General features: G+C 44.5%; 1 protein-coding gene across 1 annotated transcript; it reads left to right on the top strand.

Annotated features, from left to right (window-relative positions):
• The first annotated feature begins 1,724 nt into the window (after nt 1-1,724).
• On the top strand, nt 1,725-20,334 carry ZNF558 (zinc finger protein 558). Its single transcript, XM_075998280.1, has 9 exons — nt 1,725-1,821; nt 2,588-2,679; nt 6,591-6,919; nt 7,908-8,022; nt 9,775-9,863; nt 10,658-10,784; nt 16,847-16,942; nt 17,432-17,514; nt 18,011-20,334. Exons 4-9 carry the CDS (start codon nt 7,992-7,994, stop codon nt 18,791-18,793), a joined length of 1,209 nt encoding a protein of 402 aa, XP_075854395.1. The 5' UTR covers nt 1,725-1,821; nt 2,588-2,679; nt 6,591-6,919; nt 7,908-7,991; the 3' UTR covers nt 18,794-20,334.
• The last annotated feature ends 1,381 nt before the right edge of the window (nt 20,335-21,715 follow it).

Below are 21,715 nucleotides of genomic sequence, written 5' to 3'. Positions count from 1 at the left end.
AGTTTCAGGTCACCTTCATTCTGGGCAGAAAGGGTCCAGGCATCATATGATTGTTAAGCCCTGGGATTTTGTATTCCTAGACTTTGTGTGTTACAATGTGGGTACACAGTGTCAACCTCATTCTGTAACCAGCCTCTCATACCTAACAACATACCCTGAACATAATTCAATACAACTAAATGTACACTGACATTGTTTTAATGCCTCCAGATTCCAATACTTATATAGCCATTGTTACTACTCTCCTGTGACAATAAATAAAAGGTAGATGATGAATTCTTTTTAACAATCTTTGAACATTTCTCTGATGTAGGTCATTGTAAAATTGCTGGGTTGATAAATATGCACATGTATACAGTTTTTAGTGTATGTTGCCGAGTACCTGCTAAGAAATCGGCACTTTACAATGCCACTAGCAGAGGGTGAGATCATCCATTTCCTAAACTCTTGCCAAACTTAATATTCAATTCTTTTCATTACTTGAAAGGCATCCCTATAATGCCATTAATTTAATTCGTACTTCTTTGCTGATTAGAGAATCTCAATATTGTTGTCTATGGCAAAAAATGAAATATAAAAATCAGAATAAAAATGTAGCAAAGTAACAATTTATTATTTTTTAAATTTCACAATATTATGAGGATATAAATATTTTGTTAACAATATATATTTTTTAAATTCTGAAATAAATATTTATTCTAGGAAAGATGAGAATGTCCAGAAATGGACATGGGTATTTTTTCCTTACTATTTTTTCCTTTGGTTTTAGTTTCTTATTCACACCCTTTCTATGTTAAATTGAAAGCATAAATCATTTGAATACATCATTTCAGTCTAACATATAAAGCTATAATTCTCCTCTTGGGGAAATGTATGTGTCATGTTCAGATTTTTTCCTTATTCTAAATAATCATTAATGGAGTTTAGTGTTCCTCTTTGGTGCAAGGGCAACTTGCAAAAGATCCTACTTTTTTTTTTCCTCCACTTGATCCAAGGAAAGTCCCGCCTTCAACTCTCCCCCAGCCAGGAGCTGAGCTCCCACAGTCCCAGCCTCTGACCATATCTCAACTCCACCCCACAACTTACACCTGATTTATTCGCACCTATATCCCAGTCCCGGGAACTTTGCTTCTGCCTACTCAGCCCCGCCCTCCGGACCTGGACCCGCCCACAGCCCCGCCCCCGGAGCTGGTCTCCGTCCTCTCAGCCCCGCCCTCCGGACCTGGACCTGCCCACAGCCCCGCCCCCGGAGCTGGTCTCCGTCCTCTCAGCCCCGCCCTCCGAACCTGGAACCGCCCACAGCCCCGCCCCCGGAGCTGGCCTCTGTCCTCTCAGCCCCGCCCTCTGGGCCTGGACCTGCCCACCGCCCCGCCCCTGGAGCCGGTCTCTGCCCTCCATGCCCCGCCCTCTGGACCTGGTACCGCCCACCGCCCCGCTCCTGGAACTGGTCTCCGGCCATCGGCCCCGCCCTCCAGAGTTGGTACCGCCCACACTGGTCACCTCCCAGCGCCCTTCCTTGGCCTGATCCTGCCCTGAGGACCGACCCTGCCCCTGCATCTGACTCAGCCTAAGGCCCAACCTTGTTCTTACTAAGAAAACTAGACTACGTCGGCCGCCCCACTCCTCGCTCGCAGCCCCACATCGCCCTCCCTGCCGCCGCCAGCCCGAGACCGGAAGCGGACGTGCGGGGCGGTCCGCCCGACACCGGAAGCGGAAGCGCGGGGCGGTGCCGTGGGAGGAGCCGCACGTAGCGCGCCGGGGAGCGAGTCCCTTCGTCTCCGCGAGTCGGCGCATTTGGCCCAGCGGGAGGGGTCGGACTCGGTGAGCGTCGGGCGGGGGTTCGGGTCCGAGTCCAGGGAGGGGCGTGGGCCTCGGGGACCCCCAGCCGCGGGCCCTACTTCCCTCCCGGGGGCCGTTTTTCTTCCTCGGAGGCCTCGGGCTGCTCGCTCTGGTCAGCCCAAAGGTGCTGTTTTCTCCCCGGTCGCGACCCAGCGCCGCCGCCGCCGCTTCCTCCTCCTCCTCCTCCTCCGAGAGCCCGCATCGCCTTTACCCGGGGCGATTCTGTGCCCCAGGGCGACTCTTGGCCAAGTCTCGAGACCTTTTTGGTTGCTACCGATTGTGGGGGAGGGGAGATTGCTACTGTCAGTCTAGTGGGTGGAGGCCAGGGACGCTGCTTAGTGTTAAACATCCTGCATTACACAGGACAGTCCCCCACAACAAAGAATTATCAGTAGTGCCTAGGTTGGGACATCCTGCCCTAGGGCCTTAAAATCTATGAAGTTCGGAATAAACTATCCAAATTGTTTAAAATTAAGCTGAGTCACTTATAGGGCCTCTGAGTGAGAAGACAGAGCATCTAGAGTCACTATAAAATCTCTCTCCAGCGAAATGAGTTGAGCAAGCTGCTTTCTCCCATCTTAAATAGCAGGTAGCTGGATAGGAATCAGGTAAATTCAGTAAGTGAAATGAGTCAGTACAAAAAAAAAAAAAATGGATGAAATGTCCTTTTAGCCAACAACTGTATCCAACAACTGTACAAAGTATAAAAAGCCTCAAAAGCAATTTTTATGCCTTTTGTTTTTTTCAGCTGAGAAAAGCATCTCTCAAGCTCAGATTTGTGTTGAAACAAGCCTCAGAGTGCATCTGTCCTCACTGATCCGTGGGCTTCTGTGGGACTAGGTGAGTATCACATGGAACATGGAACAACAGCAGAGTTCCAGCAGGCTCCCATGTGTAGAACTGCTCCTGGGCTTGTCCTCTGCTCAGATTGTAACCACAAGGAGTCACTAAGAGTGAGGGTATCTTAAGAAAAATTATTTATGTTTGATGGCTTATATTAAGGGAAAGATAATACTAAGGTGTTTAAGGTGGAAATAAGGCAGTAAATACAGTTACATGCAAATAAATACATACAAAACACATATAAGCATAAATATGTGTAACTGTAGAAAATATAGATTTTCTTTTATGTCATCATACTAAAAATTTCAGGATCTTATGTAAAATATTTACGTGGTTATGTAGTATTACAAGTCTTTCCACTAACGACTAGCAGAACTCCTCAGCAACATTCCCCAGGCCTGTTTGATTTGAATTTTAAAGGCCTATATATAAATCCTCCATAAAACTTCAAAATATAGGAGCTCTCACAACAAAGATGACTTGAGCTTCCTTATATTAGTAACGGAAATTTAAAATTGAATTGACCAGCAACTAGATGTGTTTTGAGCAATTGGATTCTTTTTTCCTAATGAAATTTTAAATCACTTGGGAGAATATTAAGCAACAACTTAAAGATTGAAGGGTAGGGCACTGGTTTCCAAAAAGATTGTCTTCCGCATCTTGCCTCGTAATAGTAATCAACTATGTTGCTTAAAACTTTCCTGAAATAACAGTATGGTGATTTTTATTTCAGAGAACCACATTAAGTAATCTTATATTTAATTGTGGGATTTTGCTAATTGTGTATGTGTGTGTGCCTTTTTCATTCTAGCCTTCCTATAACATTTTCAAGGGAATATTTGCTTAGCATGCAATAGATATGCTTTGTGATGACTAATCACCCCCATTTATTCAGGACTAAGGAATTTGCTAGGACATACGACATTCAGGTTTTCTTTTGTTGTTTGTTTGTTTGTTTGTTTTTGGCGACAGAGTCTCACTCTGTTGCCTGGCTAGAGTGCTGTGGCATCAGCCTAGCTCACAGCAACCTCAAACTCCTGGGCTCAAGCAATCTTTCTGCCTCACCTTCGCAAGTAGCTGGGACTACAGGCATGCACCACCATGCTCGGCTAATTTTTTCTATATATTTTTAGTTGTCCAGCTAATTTCTTTCTATATTTAGTACAGACAGGGTCTCGCTCTTGCTCAGGCTGGTCTGGAACTCCTGAGCTCAAGCAATCTCTCTGCCTCAGCCTCCCAGAGTGCTAGGATTATAGGCGTGAGCCACCATGCCCAGCCCAGATGAAGACTTTTTAAGAGGCAAGATGGGAGGTGTTAGAAAGAAGTTTAGGAATCAGATGATTATTCTCTAGGCCTGGATAATAGTCGCAGAGCAGGAAAGAAGAGTTCTAGAAGTTTAAAAGTGGGAGAATGTGGTGACACTCTCATTTCATCCCTGCATTTTTCTGATGGCACAGAGCACTCCCGGTGCTCCCAGGTCCTGTCTGTGCAAACCTGCAGGTAGCCCCCTCAGCCAACCCTAAAGGATCCGCCTCCACATCCTAAAGGAAGTGAGGCCTGCGCATATCTGGGGCTGCTCCGTCTGCTGTGGTAGCCATTAGCCACGTGGAGCTAATTGAATTCAACCAATGAAAATTAAGCAATGAAAATTAACCAATGAAATCAGTTTTCGCAGTCATACTAGCCACATTTCAGGCGCTCAGTAGCCACATGTGGCTGCCCTATTGGAACAGAATTATGGCACATTTCTGTTGTCACTAAAAGTTCTATTGGGCAACTCTGGTATGGAACGGCCCATCTTCTGTGACCCTCTTCCAGCCCCACCATATATATCTAGGGCAGAGCAGGAGTCACTGGATCTGTAAACTGAACAGAGACCCTTCCTGCCCCAATAGGAGATTGCAGTTGCCAGGCAACCTTGCAGGGGCACGTGGGGCCTGCACATGGACCCGGCACCTTCTCTGCTTGCGTTCCTCTTAGGGGCCAGTGAGCTGGCTGGATCCCAACCTTCTTCTCACTCCTCAGCTCAGTGACTGCAGCTACTGTCTACCTAACTGCAGATTGGGTCCCTGGTGGGTGGAAAGGCATTATCCTGCACTTGTAGAGGGTAGGGAAGTTCCGCAGCTGTTGCCAGATTCCCACAGGCTTCAGGGAAGATTTGATACCAGAGGCAATATTAGTTTCCTGTTGCTACTGTAACAAATTATAACAAATTTAATGACTCAAAGCAACACAGGTTTATTCCCTTGCAGTTTTGGAGGTCAGAAGTCCTAAATGAGTCAGAGGGGTTGCATTCCTTCTAGAGGCTCTGGGAGAATTCATTTCCTGCCTTTTTCATCTTGTAGAGGCTCCTTGAATTCCTAGGCTGTGCCTCCTTCCTTCCTCCACCTTCAAAACCAGCAGGGCAGTGTCTTCACACATCTCTCTGCCTCTGTTCCCCACCTTCCCTCCCCGCACACACACCCCCATGCTTCCATCATCACGTCTCCTTCTCTGACTCTCACCCTCCCACCCTGTGATGACACGGGGCCAACCTGAACAGTCCAGGATAATCCCCCATCTCAAGATCCTTACTTTGGCTGAGTACGGTGGCTCACACATGTAACCCCAGCACTTTGGGAGGCTGAGGAGATAGGATCGCTTGAGGTCAGGAGTTCAAGACCAGCCTGAGCAAGAGTGAGACTCTGTCTCTACTAAAAATAGAAAAATTAGCCAGGCATGGTGGTACCTGCCTCTAGTGCCAGCTACTCCATAGGCTGAGGCAGGAGGATCGCTTGAGCCCAGGAGTTTGAGGCTGCAGTGAGCTATGATGACGCCACTGCACTCCAGCTTGGGCAACAGAGTAAGACCTTGTCTCAAAAAAAGAAAAAAAAAATCGTTATCTTCATCACATTTGCAATGTAAGGGAGCCTGTTCACGGCTTCTGGGGACTAGAACGTGGGTACCTGTTGGAGGTGGGGAGGGGGAAGTTATTAATCTGCCTACAACAGAGGCCCAGGAGTCAAAGACTCTGTGCAACTCTACCCAAACTCACTCTTCACATCCCAGGCCCCAGTCCTGGCCCCCACACACGACTTTCACTGCTTTTATCTTTTAGGTTCAGGAAGGGCAGACATAGATATCTCTAGAAGCTGATTTATGGAATTAAATTTTATTTTATAACTCAAGGGAAGGGAGGCCTTTGCTTGTTATAAAAAGGAAATATTATTACACTGCTTTGTACCTTGATTTTTTTTTTCATTTAATTTTTTTGGGGATGATAATCTCTATCAGTACCTAGAGATCTTTTCAGGGTTGGGGGGGTGTTATTTGGGCAGAGGGGTTCTGGCTACATGTTTCTTCATTAGGTAGATAGCCCATAGGTTTCCATGAGTCCCCACTGATGGTCATTTGTGCTGTTTTCAGTCCTTTGCTGTTTGACACAGTGAACACCCTCGCAGGTATCTTTTAGTATTTGTGTGCCTTTGACAGAGATTCCTGGAAGTGTGCTTGGTAGGGAAAGAGTAAATATTTTTGCAGCTTTGCTCGATGCCGGATCAGGCTCGGGTGGTGTGAGGAAGAGTCGGGTGGCGTGGGAGCGCTTGCAGGGAAAGGGCCGATGAGCGTGGGCAGCTCCTCCACACAGGAGGGCGACCTAGCCGAGCCAGAGCCTCAGAGCAGGGCCCTGCAGAGAAGGGAGGCAGTTCCTGGGTTGTGGCGGGAGGGAGGGAGGCGAGCAGGGCGCTGACTGCATCGTTGGCGGCAAGACAGGAAGGTGGATTCCTTCTCTTGACTGCTACTCTGAGAAGTCGGATGCAGGCTCATCTGCACAAGTGAGAGGATTCGCTGTCTGTTGCTGCCTGGCCCGGGATCCCAAACCTTAGAACAACAGTAATCAGTTTTCATCTCCACTGGTTTTTGTGGTTCAGGAACTCCGGAGTGGCCTGGCCAGAAGCTTCTGGCTTGGAATTTTCTGAAGGCTGCAGGAGGCTGTCAGCTGGACTGTGTCATCGGAAGGCTCGACTGGTGCCCCAGGCTCACTCCCATGGCTGGAAGGCCGGGGCTGGCTGTGGGCAGGAAGCCGCGGCTCCTCTGCACCTAGGCCCCCGAGCACGGCTGCGCTGATCTCGTCCCACCATGGCAACCAGCATCCCCTAGGGCAGCGTCCAGAAGACCAAGACGGCAGCTGCAGTGCCTTCTAGGCCCTGGCCTTGGAAATCACCCACTGTCCCCTCTGCCAGATCTGCCGGTCACACAGGTCAGCCCTAATTCCATGTGTGTCGGGGCTACATAGGGTGCAGACACCAGGAGGCTCAGACCCTTGGGGGCCATTTAGGAAACTGCGCAGCACAGAGAGGAAAGGTGAGGCTGTGTGAGATTTAAAGAGATGAGAGGAGTCTGAGGAAGTAGAAGCCACGCTGACCTGTAAGATCCTCCTGCGGGGCTGAGGGCTCTTTGCACAGTGGTGACCACGTTCTTCTAGAGCCTTACTGCCCGGGTGCCGGCTGCTCTGCCCAAATGTCGCCACGGAGCAGGCAGGTGGGTGGTTGGAGTCGTGCCCGGCTGGAGTTCTGCCGGGCCGGCGTGAGGCGTGGCGAGGGACGAGGGAGGCAGCCAAAGTGAGGGGCGGTGAGATCCGAGCTGGACGAGCAGGAAGCGAGGAGTGGGAGGGTGGAGGTCTCTGTGTGGTCCAGGGACACACGCGGTGAGAGAGACATGTGAGCAAGCCAGCGGAGCAGAGGAGGGAGGTTGGCTTCCGAGAGAGGGGAATTTCTGAACTGTTGTCCCAGGTGGTGGGACAGCGCCAGGCAATGACCAGGGCTGGGGCACCCTGGAAGCGTGTGGCCAAGGAGCTGAGGGTCTCCTGGGACCAGGAGGCCCTCTGACGTCATCCACAAGCAGGGGCCCTGGTGGTGGAAGGAAAATGGGAGTCAGGGGCCCGAGTCCCCAGGGATGAGGGAACGCAGCAGGGAACACGTTTGTGACCACAGCTGGGGTGGGAAGAACGTGGCGTGAGACGCACAAGCTGAGGTCCTCAGGGTGGAGCAGGGCTGCGCTGGTCGGGGTGCTGGGGACAGAGGAAGGCGAGTTTTGCCACAGGTGACCCCACATTCACCACCAGCTCAGCAAGATAAAGGCCCAGCGTGGAAGACGGGACTTGGGTTTGGAGGAGGACGTGTGGACAGGCTGAGGAAGGCGCGTCCTTCTCCATGCTAGGATGACGCGGGGTTCCCCATTTCTTCCAGAGCACGGTCCCGACGGCCCCGTGGAAACAAGGGAAGGAGCGTCCTGCTCCTCCACTGCCCTGCGTGTTGGTGTCGGGTCACAGGATGGCGGCCGTCCTCCTACCCCCCGCTGCTGGTGAGTCTTGGGGTCCCAGCAGCCCTCAGAGGCCAGGCCTGAGAGTTCCCCGACCCACAGCCTGGGACAGGGAGGGGTCTGGACAGAGCAGGCAGGACGGATGGAGCCTCGGGGGCCACAGGTCCGGCGTCTGACTGGCAGCTCTTGGGATTGAGGACTTAGGGGTTGGGGGTCTGTGGATTTGCCGCCTGCGTGGTGAGTGTGCGGGAGTCTTGAATTCTACCTGTCCTTCTTTCTGTAAAACGTGATAAAAACACGTGATGGTTTCCTCATTTCTCTGTGAAATGAGCATAATCTCTCATCTAGTGTAGTTCTTTTTATGGTGTGCATGAGAGAGGGCTGGGCCCTGGTTTCTTAATAAAGTTGGTGGGGGCCGTCTGTGGGGTGTAGACATGTGCTGGGGGTGTGCCCGTGTGGGTGTCTGTGGGGTGTAGGCATATGCTGGGGGGTGTGCCCGTGTGGGTGTCTGTGGGGTGTAGGCGTGTGCTGGGGGGTGTGCCCGTGTGGGTGTCTGTGGGGTGTAGACATGTGCTGGGGGTGTGCCCTTGTGAGTGTCTGGGGGGTGTAGACATGCTGGGGGGTGTGCCCGTGTGGGTGTCTGTGGGGTGTAGACATATGCTGGGGGGTGTGCCCGTGTGGGTGTCTGTGGAGTGTAGATATGCTGGAGGGTGTGCCCATGTGGGTGTCTGTGGGGCGTATGTGTGTGCTGGGGGGTGTGCCCATGTTGGTGTCTGTGGGGTGTAGACATGCTAGGGGGTGTGCCCGTGTGAGTGCCTATGGGGTGTAGACATGCTGGGGGGTGTGCCCGTGTGGGTGTCTGTGGGATGTAGACATGCTGGGGGTATGCTTGAGTGGGTGTCTGTGGGGTGTAGACATGCTGGGGGGTGTGCTCGTGTGAGTGCCTGTGAGGTGTAGGCGTGTGCTGGAGGGTGTGCCCGTGTGGGTGTCTGTGGGGTGTAGACATGCTGGAGTTGTGCCCGTGTGGGTGTCTGTGGGGTGTAGACATGCTGGGGGGTGTGCCCGTGTGAGTGTCTGTGGGGTGTAGACATGCTGGGGGGTGTGCCCATGTGGGTGTCTGTGGGGTGTAGGCATGCTGGGGGTTGTGCCCATGTGGGTATCTGTGCAGTGTAGGCGTGTGCTGGGGGGTGTGCCTGTATGAGTGTCTGTGGGGTGTAGACATGCTGGGGGTGTGCCCTCGTGGGTGTCTGTTGGGGGTAGACATGCTGGGGGGTGTGCCTGTTTGAGTGTTGGTGGAGTGTAGACATGCTTGCGGGTGTGCCCGTGTGGGTGTCTGTGGGGTGTAGACATGTGCTTGGGGAGTGTGCCCGTGTCGGTGTCTATGGGGTGTAGACATGTGGTCGGGGGAGTGCTCCTGTGGGTGTCTGTAGGGTATAGGCATGTGCTGGGGGTGTACTTGTATGGGTGTCTGGGGTGTAGACATGTGCTGGGGGGAGTGCTCCTGTGGGTGTCTGTAGGGTATAGGCATGTGCTGGGGGTGTACTTGTGTGGGTGTCTGGGGTGTAGACATGTGCTGGGGGGAGTGCTCCTGTGGGTGTTTGTAGGGTATAGGCATGTGCTGGGGGTGTACTTGTGTGGGTGTCTGGGGTGTAGACATGTGCTGGGAGGAGTGCTCCTGTGGGTGTCTGCATGTGTGTTGACGTGATCAGTCCCAGGCAGGTGGGAAGCCCCCAGATTTGCGAGTCTAGACACAGGGCAGGCCTGGATTCCTGTGACTCACTTCTTCCCCTCCAGCCCGATCTACCCTATACCCAGCCTCCCAGCAGAAAGGACGCCCAGAGGAGGACGGGCTGGTTAGTGAGTTCCTGACGAGCTGGTTACAGGTGAGTCGAATAGTCCTCTTTCTAAATCTTTGTGCCTTTGGCCAGAAGTTGAACTTGTTACCTTTCCATGGCCCTTGCTGAAAGGAGCCTCACAGGCAGCCCGGGTCCTCGGGCACCCAGGTCTTCAGGCATCCGACAGAGGGTGAGGGCTGCCCATAAAACGTCACCATATGTCAACTGTCACTGCAGTTTCAAAGCTCCCTGCAGGGTCCCTAAGCACATCACGTTTCCTGAGTGTTTTAAGGGAAAGCCAAGTAAAGACATGATGTGTTCTAAACTCCAGCAATTCTTAGTAACCGTTGGGAAGTCATGCATTCATTTACCAAGCGTTGCTCTGATTTCTGCGATGTCCCAGGCCCACGCTTATCTCTGGAGGTTGAGGGAAATAAGATTGCAGGAGCTCTTGGTCTGAGTGGAAAAAGACAGGCACTCTGTGGGGTTTTTTGTTGTTGTTTTCTTTTGTTTACAGATAGAGTTTTGCTCTGTTGCCCCGGCTACGGTGCCGTGGCATCAGCTTAGCTCACCGCAGCTTCTAACTCCTGGGCTTAAGCAATCCTCCCACCTGGGCCTCAGGCATGAGCCACCTCGCCTGGCCTCGGTACTCTGTTATCACTGCATAGAACCTGGGGAGTGGCCTAGGTAAACTGGAGACGGGGGAAGGCTGAGCCCAGGACCCAGTGAGAGTTACTCTCAGAACCCTGCCCCCATCCCTGGTTCTGTCACCCTGAGCCCTCTTCCTGTTCACGTTGGTGGGGGTGGTCCTGAGCTGAGCCATGGTGTTTACGATGGTCTAGGACTTGGTGACCTTCAAGGATGTGGCAGTGGAGTTCACCCAGGAGGAGTGGGCATTGCTGGACCCCTCTCAGAGGACACTGTACAGAGACGTGACGCTGGAGAACTGCCGGAACCTGGCCTCGCTTGGTAAGCCCGTCATTCCTGTGTCCGTTCTTGTGGGTTTTTTTTTTTTCTTTGAGACTGTCAAACTCCTGGGCTCAAGCAATCCTCCTGCCTCAGCCTCCTGAGCAGCTGGGACTACAGGTGTGCGCCATCATGCCCAGCTAATTTTTCTATTTGTAGTAGAGATGGGGTCTCGCTCTTGCTCAAGCTGGTCTTGAACTCCTGACCTCAAGCGATCCTCCCTCCTTGGCCTTCCAGAGTGGTTCATGAGCCCCTGTGCCTGATCCGTATTTCTTTATTGTATTAAAATTCATAGAACATAAAATTCACCATTTTAAAATGTATAATTTGGTGGCCTTTAATGTAGTCACTGTGTTATACAACCATCAACACTATCTAATCTCAGAACATTTTCATCACTCCTAAAAGAAACCCCCTCCCCATTAAGCAGTCAGTACTCATTAACTTCTCCACCCCATGCTGCCGGCTAGTACTAATCCACTTTCTGTCTTCATGGATTTGCCTGTTGAGAACATTTCATATAAATGGAATCGTAAAAATACATGACTTTTTGTGCCTGACGTCTTTCATGTAGCATAATGTTTGAAAGGTTTGGCTGTGTTAGAATTCCTCTTTATGACTGAAATAATATTCCATTGTATGGGCAGGCCAAATTTTCTTTATCCATTCATCAGTTGGTAGACATTTGGGTGGTTTCCACTTCTTGGCTATTATGAATACTGTTGTGACTATTTGTGTACAAGTTTTTATTTAAACCTCTGCTTTCATTTCTCTCGGGTGTATACCCAGGAGTGGAACGCTTGGTCTTCTCTTTCTGTGTTGAGGTCTTTGAGAAACTATGAAACGTTTCCACAGCAGCTGCACCATTTTACAGGAGGTACATGAGGGTTCCAGTATCCTCCACGTCTTTCTTTCTGATTGTAGCCATCCTAGTGTGTGTGAAGTGATAGCTCATTGTTTTGATTTGCATTTCCCTGATCACTAATGACATTGAGCATTTTTCATGTACTTGTTGGCTATTTGTGTTATCTTCTTTGGAAGATTTCCAAGTCTTTTGCCCATTTTTTAACTGGGTTGTTTGTCTTTTTGTTGTTAGGTTGTAAAAGTTCATTTTATATTTTGAGTATTAAGCCCTTATTCAAAACACAATTTGCAGATAATTTCTCTGTGGGTATCTTTCCTTTTTGTTGATTGTGTCCTTTGGGCACAAGAATCTTAATTTTTACAAAGTCCAATGTATCTAGGTTTTCTTTTTGCTTGTGCTTTTGGTGTCGTACCTAAGACACCACTGCCTAAGCCAAGGTCACAGAGATTTGCCCCTGTGTTTTCTTCTAAGAATTTTCCAAGAATGTTAGCTCTTACAATTAGGCATTTGATCCGTTTTGAGTTAATTTTGCATATGAGGAGAAAGGGTCAGCTTTGTTCTTTTGCATGTGTATGTTCAGTTGTCCCAGCACCCTTGTAGAAGAGACTGTTCATTCCCCATCAATGATCTTGGTACCCTTGTCAAAAATTATTTGACCATAGACACTAGAGATTATCTATTCTCAGTTCTATTCCATTGGTCTGTATGTCTGTCCTTATGCCAGTACATTATCTTGACAATTGCATTGTAGTAGTTTTTGATATCAGGAAATCAGGATATCAGGATATCAGTTTTTGATATCAGGAAACTTACTACTTTGTTCTTTTTAAAAAAAGAACTCTTTTTTTCTATTTGAGAACCTTTGCAATTCTGTGAATTTTCAGATCAGCTTATCCATTTCTGAAAAAAAAGCTATTGGAATTCCATTGGTGATTGCATTATCTCTGTAGACCCATTAGGGTAGTATTGTCTTAACTATGTTAAGTTTTCCAATACATATCCTTCTGTTACTCATTTTTAATTTTATTCCATTTTGGTTAGAGAAGATACTTTGTACTTCATTGTTTCTAAATTTGGTGAGACCTGTTTTGTGGCCTGACAAATAGTGTGTCCTGGAGAATGCAGATGAACATCTATTGTCTTGCTGAATGGAGGGTTCTTTAGATGTTGTTCGGTCTAGTTAGTTGATAGTATTTTTTAAGTTCTCTGTTTCCTTACTGATCTAATTAGTTGTTCTGTCCACTACTGAAAGTGGAGTATTAATGTCTCAAACTATTATTATAAAACTCTATTTTTCTCTTCAATTATGGCAGTTTTTAATTCATATGTTTTGGAGCCTTGTTGTTAGATACATGTACGTTTATAAATGTTATATTTTCTTGCTGAATTGATCCTTTATATAAAATGTTGGTCTGTGTCTTATAACAATTTTTGTTGTATGAAATATCTTTTGCTATCAACATATTTGTGTCTTTGGATTGTAAAGTGAGTCTCTTATAGACAGTATATGTAGCTGGTCCTTTACTTACAGTGGGGTTATGGCCCAGTAAACCCATTGTAAATTGAAAATACCTTAAGTAGAAAATGCATTTAATATACCCAACCTACCAAATATCATAGCTTAGACTACCTTAAACATGCTCAGAACACCTAACATTAGCCTACAGTTGTGCAAAATCATGTAACACAAAGCCTTTCTTATAATAAAGTGTTGCATATATCATGTAATTTATTAACTACTGTACTAAACATGAAAAACAAAATGGTTTTATGGGTACTTGAAGTGTGGTTTCTACTGAATGTGTGTGGCTTTTGCACCATCATAGAGTCAAAAAATTATAAGTTGAACCATTAAAAGTCTGTAATTCGGTTATTTTTAAAATCAGTTCAGCCAAAATCTACCTTTTAATTGAAGAATTTAATTCATTTTCATTTAATGTAATTACTGTTAAGGTGGGCTCTATTTCTGCCTATTTATTATTTGCTATCTACCTGTTTGCTATTTGTTTTCTATATGTCATGTCATTTTTTCATCTTAATTTTTCCATTATTGTTTCCTTTTGTGCTATATATTTTCTAGGGGACTATTTTGATTCCCTTCTCATTTCTTTGTATGTTTTTTAGTTATTTTCTTTGTGGTCACCCTAGGGATTTTAGTTAACATTTTAATTTATAAAAATCCAGTTTGATTTTAATATCAACTTAGTTTTAATAATATGCAAAAACATTGCTCCTATATAGGTGCATTCCCCCCCCTTTAGTTGTTTTGCCAAAAATTACATCTTTATGCATTGTGCGCCCATTAATGTAGATTTATAATTTATTGGTTTATGCATTTGTCTTTAAATTGTGTAGGGAAAAAAGAGGAGTTACAAACCAAAAATATATTGTCAGTGACTTTTATTTTTACCTCTGTATTTACCTTTATCAGTGTTCTTTATTTGTCTATATGGATGTGAGGTACTATGCATTATCCTTTTATTTCAGCTTGAATGTCTCCCTTTACCATTCTTTGCAGTGTAGATATTCTAGGGACAAACATTCAGCTTTTGTTTATGGGAATGGCTTCATTTCTAATTTATTTTTGAAGGACAGGTTTGCCAGACATAGAATTTTTGATTAACGTTTTTCTTTTAGTACTTTGACTATATCATCCCAAATGCCTGGTGGCTCCATTGTTTCTGATGAGAAATTGGCTGTAAATACATTGACTGCCACACACACACACACAAGAAAAAAAAAATTTTTCCCTGGGGCCACAGTGTTTTATTAAAATGAAATGATCCTTTCTAATTTGTTATTTTTTATTGTTTTCTGTGCCTGAATTATATACAACACAATCCACATTTTTAGAATTAAATTGTCAATTGTAACAATAAGAACATCAACAAGTAAGATTTTCCCAAACCAACTACATGTTTTTGCTTCACAAGGCCCTGGGGTTAAAAACTAGCCTGAGTTAAATACAACTCACATGGCAGTCAATGTGTTAGTCTTACTAAGTATCCTGTGTACACAATGAGTCACTTCCTATTGATGCTTTCAGGGTACTGTCTTTTTCTTTCAGTTTGATTAATATACATTTCATTTTGGATCTTTATCTCTTTGAGTTTATCCTACTTGGGTTTATTGAGCTTTTTGCATTTGTACCTTGTGGATTTCATCAGATTTTGGAAAGTTTTTAGCCATTATTTCTTCAAATATTCTTTCTGTTCCTTTGTCTTCTCTGCTTCAGGGACTCTCAGTGTGTATATTTTGGTGTGGTTGATAGTATCTCACAGGTCTCTTAGGCTTGGTTCTTTTTTTAATTATTATTGTTTTCTTTTCATTCTGCTTTTCAGACCAGATAATATAAATTGCCCTATCTTCCTGATCACTAATTCCTTCCTTTGACTGCTCAAATCTGCTGTTGAACCCCTCTTCTGAATTTTTCATTTCAGTTTATTGTGCTTTACAACACAAATTTCTATTTGGCTTCTTTTCATAATTTCTATTTCTTTATGATGTTTTCTGTTTGATGAGAATTTGTACTCACAGTTCTCTTTAGTTTTTTGTACATGGTTTCCTGTAGATGCTTTGAAGATATTTAAAATAGTTGATATATTTTATTTGTCTTGTAAATCTAATATTTGGGTGTCCTTGGGGATAGTTTCTACCAATTTCATTTTCGTTTTAATAGGCCATGCTTTTGTTTCTTTGACAGCCTTGTAATTTTGTTGAAAATTGGACATTTGGAATATACAATACAATTGGAATATTATAATACAGCACTTCTGGAATCAGATTTTCCCCTATCTCCAGGGTTTGTTGTTGCCTGTTGTAGTTGGTGTGTATGAATCTTCATTGATTTCTCAGATCTAATTTTGTAATGTCTGTAATTGTCATGTATGGCAACTGATATTTTTTTCCTATTAGCTTAATGGTCATGTGGTGATTTGTCAGATATTTCTTTGAAGGCCTGGAACCAAAAAAACAAAACAAAACAAAAAAACTTCCAGTCTCTTCAGATGGACTATGTGTGTACATAAGGGCATGCCTTCAGAATTCAGCCAGGAGTTTACAACTCTCCCTTGGCCTTCTCCTCCTCCTTGCACAGAGACTGGAGGTCAGCCAGAGGTGAAGGCTTGGTGCCTCTTCAGGTCTTTTCTGAGCACACACCCAGCCCCAGGATGTGCTTGGCAGTCTACATTCCTAGGAATATGAGAAAGCTTTTCAAAGCCAAACATCTTTTCCCCTATTTTTCCTTCCAGGCTTTTGGTTAATCTCTGCATCTGCTCTTTTCTCTGGCCTCAGGTAGTACTAATATAATACATTTGCCTTTAAATGTGTTGATCATATGTGTCCCGGGTAGCCAGCTCGTCCTCCCAAAATTTGGAGTCAGATAAATGAAGGCAAGCCATTCGAGCCGGACTTTCAGGGAGCCACCAGACAGGTCAGGAAAAACAACCACAGAACGAAGTCTGTTTTGCTCCCCCAGCCCCAGTGTTAGGAATGCAGGCTGCTGTCTTCCAGGTTGCAGCCAAAGCAAGGGAAAGAAAATGAAGCCAGAGTCAGTTAAAATGCCATGCAGCTTTCTTACCCAGATTTTGGGGGTTTCTTGATTAGACATTCTACTGATTGCTGTTAACTTGTGGTAAATTTTCAGGGTTCCCATTAATTTGATTCTGAAAGTTTTTGCCAGTTTATTCACTGTTTTTTCAGAAGGGATGGCCTTTTGAAATTCTCTACACCATGTTCACTGACGTCATTTCTCATAAGTCTTTCTTAAGCACCTCTGTGTTCCTAGGTCTGTGCTGAGGTTTGTGAGTACAGAGATGAATGAGACAGACACATTCCCCACCCTCATGGAGCTGTCTGTCTGATGCCCTCTTTGTGAATTAAAGATCTGTTTCTTGCCCTGACTTTATATTCTCCATGGTTAAAAGTTTTAGGGCTTCTGAAGTGTATGCTTGAACTTAGACATGGGCTTCTGGGACTATGTATAACCTATCACCCTGAACATTGAGTGAGGATGCTTGCATTTCTGTTCCTCCTGAGAGTTACTATCTTTACTGGGATTTAGGTATAATTCTAATGTCTAAAGGTGTATTGCACCTAAAGTCACATTTGGCCGTCTTCAGAAGTGTTGGCTGCAGTTTCGTGGAGTTGCTTGTCCCTGACACTGATCTATATATATCATATGTATTTTCTCTATTAATAGGGTGTCATGTTGACAAACCCAATCTGATATCCCAGTTGGAACAAGAAGACAAGGTGATGACAGAGGAGAGAGGAATTCTTTCAGGCACTTGTCCAGGTGAGCTCCAGGTAGTTGTAAGTTCTTGTCAAGAATACCTCTGGCCAGTGACTCAGGAATTGGGAGTATTGCATTAGTTAGTGTCAATCAGGGAATTTTGTAGAATTCCCTTTGTTCTGACAAAGGTGGACAAGAACTTTGGTATAAACTTCCTCATGTGCTTTTTTCTTTCTCTTAACTCTCTGTTCACCATCTCCTGTTTGACTTTGGCCTCACAGGACAAACAGAAGACACAGTTCTTTTCCTTTTTAAATTTCAGTCCAATTTCTTCCCACTGTGCATTCCTAATAGCTCCTTCTTTTATCAATCTCTGAGTAATCTCAATTTTTCTAGAATCCTTTTTTAAATTAATACCTAAAAATTTTCATAACCAAATCCTGTCCATTGCAAACCTCAAAACGCTAATCCCTTGGAGTCTGCTTTCATTCACACATGCAGTTTAATGTTTCTTTTCTCCATCAACCTTAATTTCTTTGCAATTTCTTTCAGATGTGGGGATTGTACTTAAAGCCAAATGGCTACCTCCCAAGAAGCATGTTTTTAGAAAAGAACAGTCTAAAGGTGTAAAAACGGTAAGACTGACGTGTGTGATTCCTGGTTTTCCACAGTAAGACAATGCCATAAATTTAGAAAGGGCACAAAATAGCCAGCAGAGTCATTAAAAGAAAGTGCCATTTATACTCCAGAAAGTTGTGTCTCCGGAGAGGCATTAAAACTTGGGAATTTAGAGAAAGGTATGTTTGTTCTAAACTTCTTTCTTCACTGAGAGTTTCCACAGGTAACTGTTTCCCTAAATGTGACTCAGGTATTGACTATTTGAAACATAAATTGGTCCTAAACTTATCATGAAATGTATTTTGTGAATATGATAAGGATTTTTGGCAAAGCATCTGTCTTTTTTAACTTCCTATCTAAGAGCTCAAACTGGGCAGAAACCATATGTAACCACTGAAAGTAGCCATAATTTCAATTATAATAATAGAGTTCCTGGGAGAGAAAATTCCTATCGCAGCATTCAGTATTAATAATATTATGAACTATAGTTATCATTCTTCTCTTAACCAACAGGAAAGAAGTCACCGTGGAGTGAAACTCAATGAATGTAATCAGTGTTTTAAAGTCTTCAGCACAAAATCTAACCTTACTCAGCACAAGAGAATTCACACTGGAGAAAAACCCTATGACTGTAATCAATGTGGAAAGTCTTTCAGCAGTAGATCTTACCTCACTATTCATAAAAGAATCCACAATGGGGAGAAACCCTATGAATGCAATCACTGTGGGAAAGCATTTAGTGATCCCTCATCTCTTAGACTGCACGTGAGAATTCACACCGGAGAAAAACCCTATGAATGTAACCAGTGTTTTCACGTCTTCCGCACCAGTTGTAACCTCAAAAGCCACAAGAGAATTCATACGGGGGAGAATCACCATGAATGTAATCAGTGTGGAAAGGCTTTCAGCACAAGGTCCTCCCTTACTGGGCACAATAGCATTCATACAGGGGAGAAGCCTTATGAGTGTCATGATTGTGGGAAAACCTTCAGGAAGAGCTCATACCTGACACAGCATGTGAGAACTCATACTGGAGAAAAACCCTACGAATGTAACGAGTGTGGGAAATCCTTCAGCAGTAGCTTTTCTCTTACTGTGCATAAGAGAATACATACCGGAGAAAAACCCTATGAATGCAATGACTGTGGGAAAGCATTTAATAATCTGTCAGCTGTTAAGAAACACGTGAGAACTCACACTGGAGAAAAACCCTATGAATGTAATCAATGTGGAAAATCTTTCACTAGTAACTCTTACCTTTCTGTGCACAAGAGAATACATAATAGGTGGATATGAATTTCTGTGGGAAAGTGCTCACTGATCGCTCATCTCTAAGACAACTTGAGAGCATTCACACTGGATGTATAAGTTATCAGTCACAGCATAACAAATTAACCTCCCCAAAATGTTGTGGCTTCAAACAACAAATACTTATTATCTCACAATTTCTGTAGGTCAGGAATCCAGGAATGGCCTAGCTGTGTAGTCATGCCTCAAGATCTCTCATGAGGTTGCAGTGGAGATGTTGGCCAGAGCTGCGGTCACCTGAAGTCTTTACTGTTAAAGGCTCCACTTCCAGGATGGCCCATTCACATGCCCAGAAAGTTAATGTTGGTTGTTTCAGGAGACCTGCAGTTCTTCACCATTTAGGTGTCTCCACAGGGCTCAGTATCTGATTTGGCAGCAAGTTCCCCCCAAAAGCAAGTGACCCAAGAGAGGGCCAATACAGAAGCCACGATGTCGTCTATGAACCAGCCTCAGAAGGACATATTTTCACATCTTTCCTTCTGGGCGCACACACCAATCCCAATAAAGTGTGGGAGAAGACTACACAAGGTGTGAATGCCATGAGACAGATGACTGGGAAACTTGCCATGAAAACAGAGAATAAAAGCCTCCAGCACACCTTCGTCCTTTTACTCTAATCAATGTGAAATAGCATTCAGTAACTCACCTGTTAATTCAGTCTGGAGAGAGAACTTAATGAGTACAATCTGCGTGGTAAAGCTTTCAGCTCACGCTCCTACCCTAATGTGCCCAAAAGATTATATACTATAAAGACCTGAAGGATGGAACAGCTATAGGAAAGCCCTGATATCTCCAGGGATTCAGATGAGAGTTCACATGGAGAGAGAAACCTTCTATGAAGGTCTTCAGCATACAGAAGCTTCAGGGACACTCATCTTTATGACTCACACAGGAAATCACCCAGCAGACAAACACATATAAAAAAAACATGGAAAACTCTACAGCAAAAGTATTCACATTACGGAGTAAGAGATAGTGAGGTCTTCTGGCTGCAGCAAATATGGGAAAGCACTGAATGTTCTCTCAGTTTTTAAGAGAGACAAATAATTCTGGAAAGAAAGTCCCATTGAATGTCATCGGTATTGGAAACTTTCCATTTTTCCACGTTATTATTAGGAAACTTGTGGGAACTCACACCGCAAACAAACTCGCAAATGTAAAGAATGAGAGAAAGTTTTCAATGATGCCTCTGTGTTAGGAAAAATATGAAAATCCTCACTGGATGCAAAACCTTTGAGTGTATTATCAATTTTGGAAAAATGTTCAGTGATTCTCTCTTGTATGGAGGAAACCCTAGAAATGCACTCAGTGTTAGGACGCTTCAGCCCACCTCTTTTCTGAGTGGCCACAAGGTAATTTATACTGAGAACAAAAAGTGTAAATGTTGAGAGTGTGGGGTTAGTGTTATCTGTGTCTCATTGGTAGGTTGGGCCACTGGGTCATTAATTTTTAGTCTTTTTGTTTTAATATAAACATTCATGTCTATAGCTAGTCCCTAAAATAAACCATAACTTACATTCATTCCATAATTTTAATGTAACATATTTATTATAATTTACTCTTTAAATACATCAATACAGGCCAGGTGCAGTGGCTCACGCCTGTAATCTTAACACTATGGGAGGCCAAGGCGGGAGGATTATTTGAGCTCAGGAGGTCAAGACCAGCCTGAGCAGGACAGAGACCCATCTCTACTAAAAATAGGAAAAAAAAATTTAAATAAAAATCAGTACATTGTATATTCAAAATGTTATTTCTGAATAGTTCCTGGGTGATTTAGTCTCTCATAATAGAAATTAGATAGTATTTATGATATAATTTTTTCTAATTTAATGGTATTTTTGTCAGAGTATCTGAGCTTTATGATATTGATTTTTTCTCTCTATCCTAGTGTGGCAAATGCCGTTAGCTTCTTTCTCAGTGTCCATTCTTCCCATTTTGTTCAGGTTGTCTGTGAGCAGTACTGAAAATACTCAATCTGCCAGGCTCTCCTGAAGCCCAGACAGGCTTTGTCCCACTCTACTGGCCATGAGAAGTAGGTAGAAGCCATGCGGGTGTGGTGAGGGAAACACCATGTGGTTTCTTCTCACTTTCCATGTATTCATTTTACCCATTCTTTCCGTTGGCCTCTAGAGTTTGAAGAGCTATTTTTTTACCATGATGACAAAAACCACAATGCAGCGGAAAAAAAAAAATCGCAATGATCTAGACTCCCCAAAGCCTCTGACTGCCTACATCAACTCCGAATTGTTTATTCTTAGACTTCTGCTCACATGATTAAAAGAAACCCCCAACTGGTTGAAGCCAAAGCAATTTGTTGTTTTTGAGGTGATCATCTGTTAATCCCCAGCTGAATGCGGTCCCCTAGCTGGTAGACCTCTCAATTAGTCAGATTTTATCCATGTTTTAGGTTTCTTTGAAAACAGTGTATATTCTGTGGTATTTGAATATAGGGTATATGCACATGAATGCAGCCTACTTGTATTTTCAAATATGATACATATACTTAGATTTTTTTTTCTCTTGACCTTATTTAGTGGTAGAGGTGTAGTAAAGTCTTTCATTATGATTATGGATTGACATTCTTTTTGCAATTCTGTCATTTTTATTTATATATTTTGATGTAATGTTACTAGGTGTTTACAGGATTAGGTATTTTCTTGTGAATTGTTCCTTTTTACATAGAACCCATATATTCACATCACAAAATATTATAATGCATTAATAATAAATGGTCAGACATTTATATGTCATTGCCAATAGACCAGGGACTCTTCTAAATGCCATGTGAGTATTCACTAATTAAGTACTTACTAAAAGCATAGGTTATTTACTATTATTCTCTCCAGTTTACAGATGAGAAAACTGGTATAATAAGTTACTTCCCTGAGTTCTCTGGCCCATAAATGG

The sequence above is a fragment of the Microcebus murinus genome, chromosome 27 (genome assembly GCF_040939455.1).
Source record: "Microcebus murinus isolate Inina chromosome 27, M.murinus_Inina_mat1.0, whole genome shotgun sequence".
Taxonomy (NCBI): domain Eukaryota; kingdom Metazoa; phylum Chordata; class Mammalia; order Primates; family Cheirogaleidae; genus Microcebus; species Microcebus murinus.
Note: the sequence above shows the minus strand (reverse complement) of the source record. Positions and strands in the feature narration are given on the sequence as shown.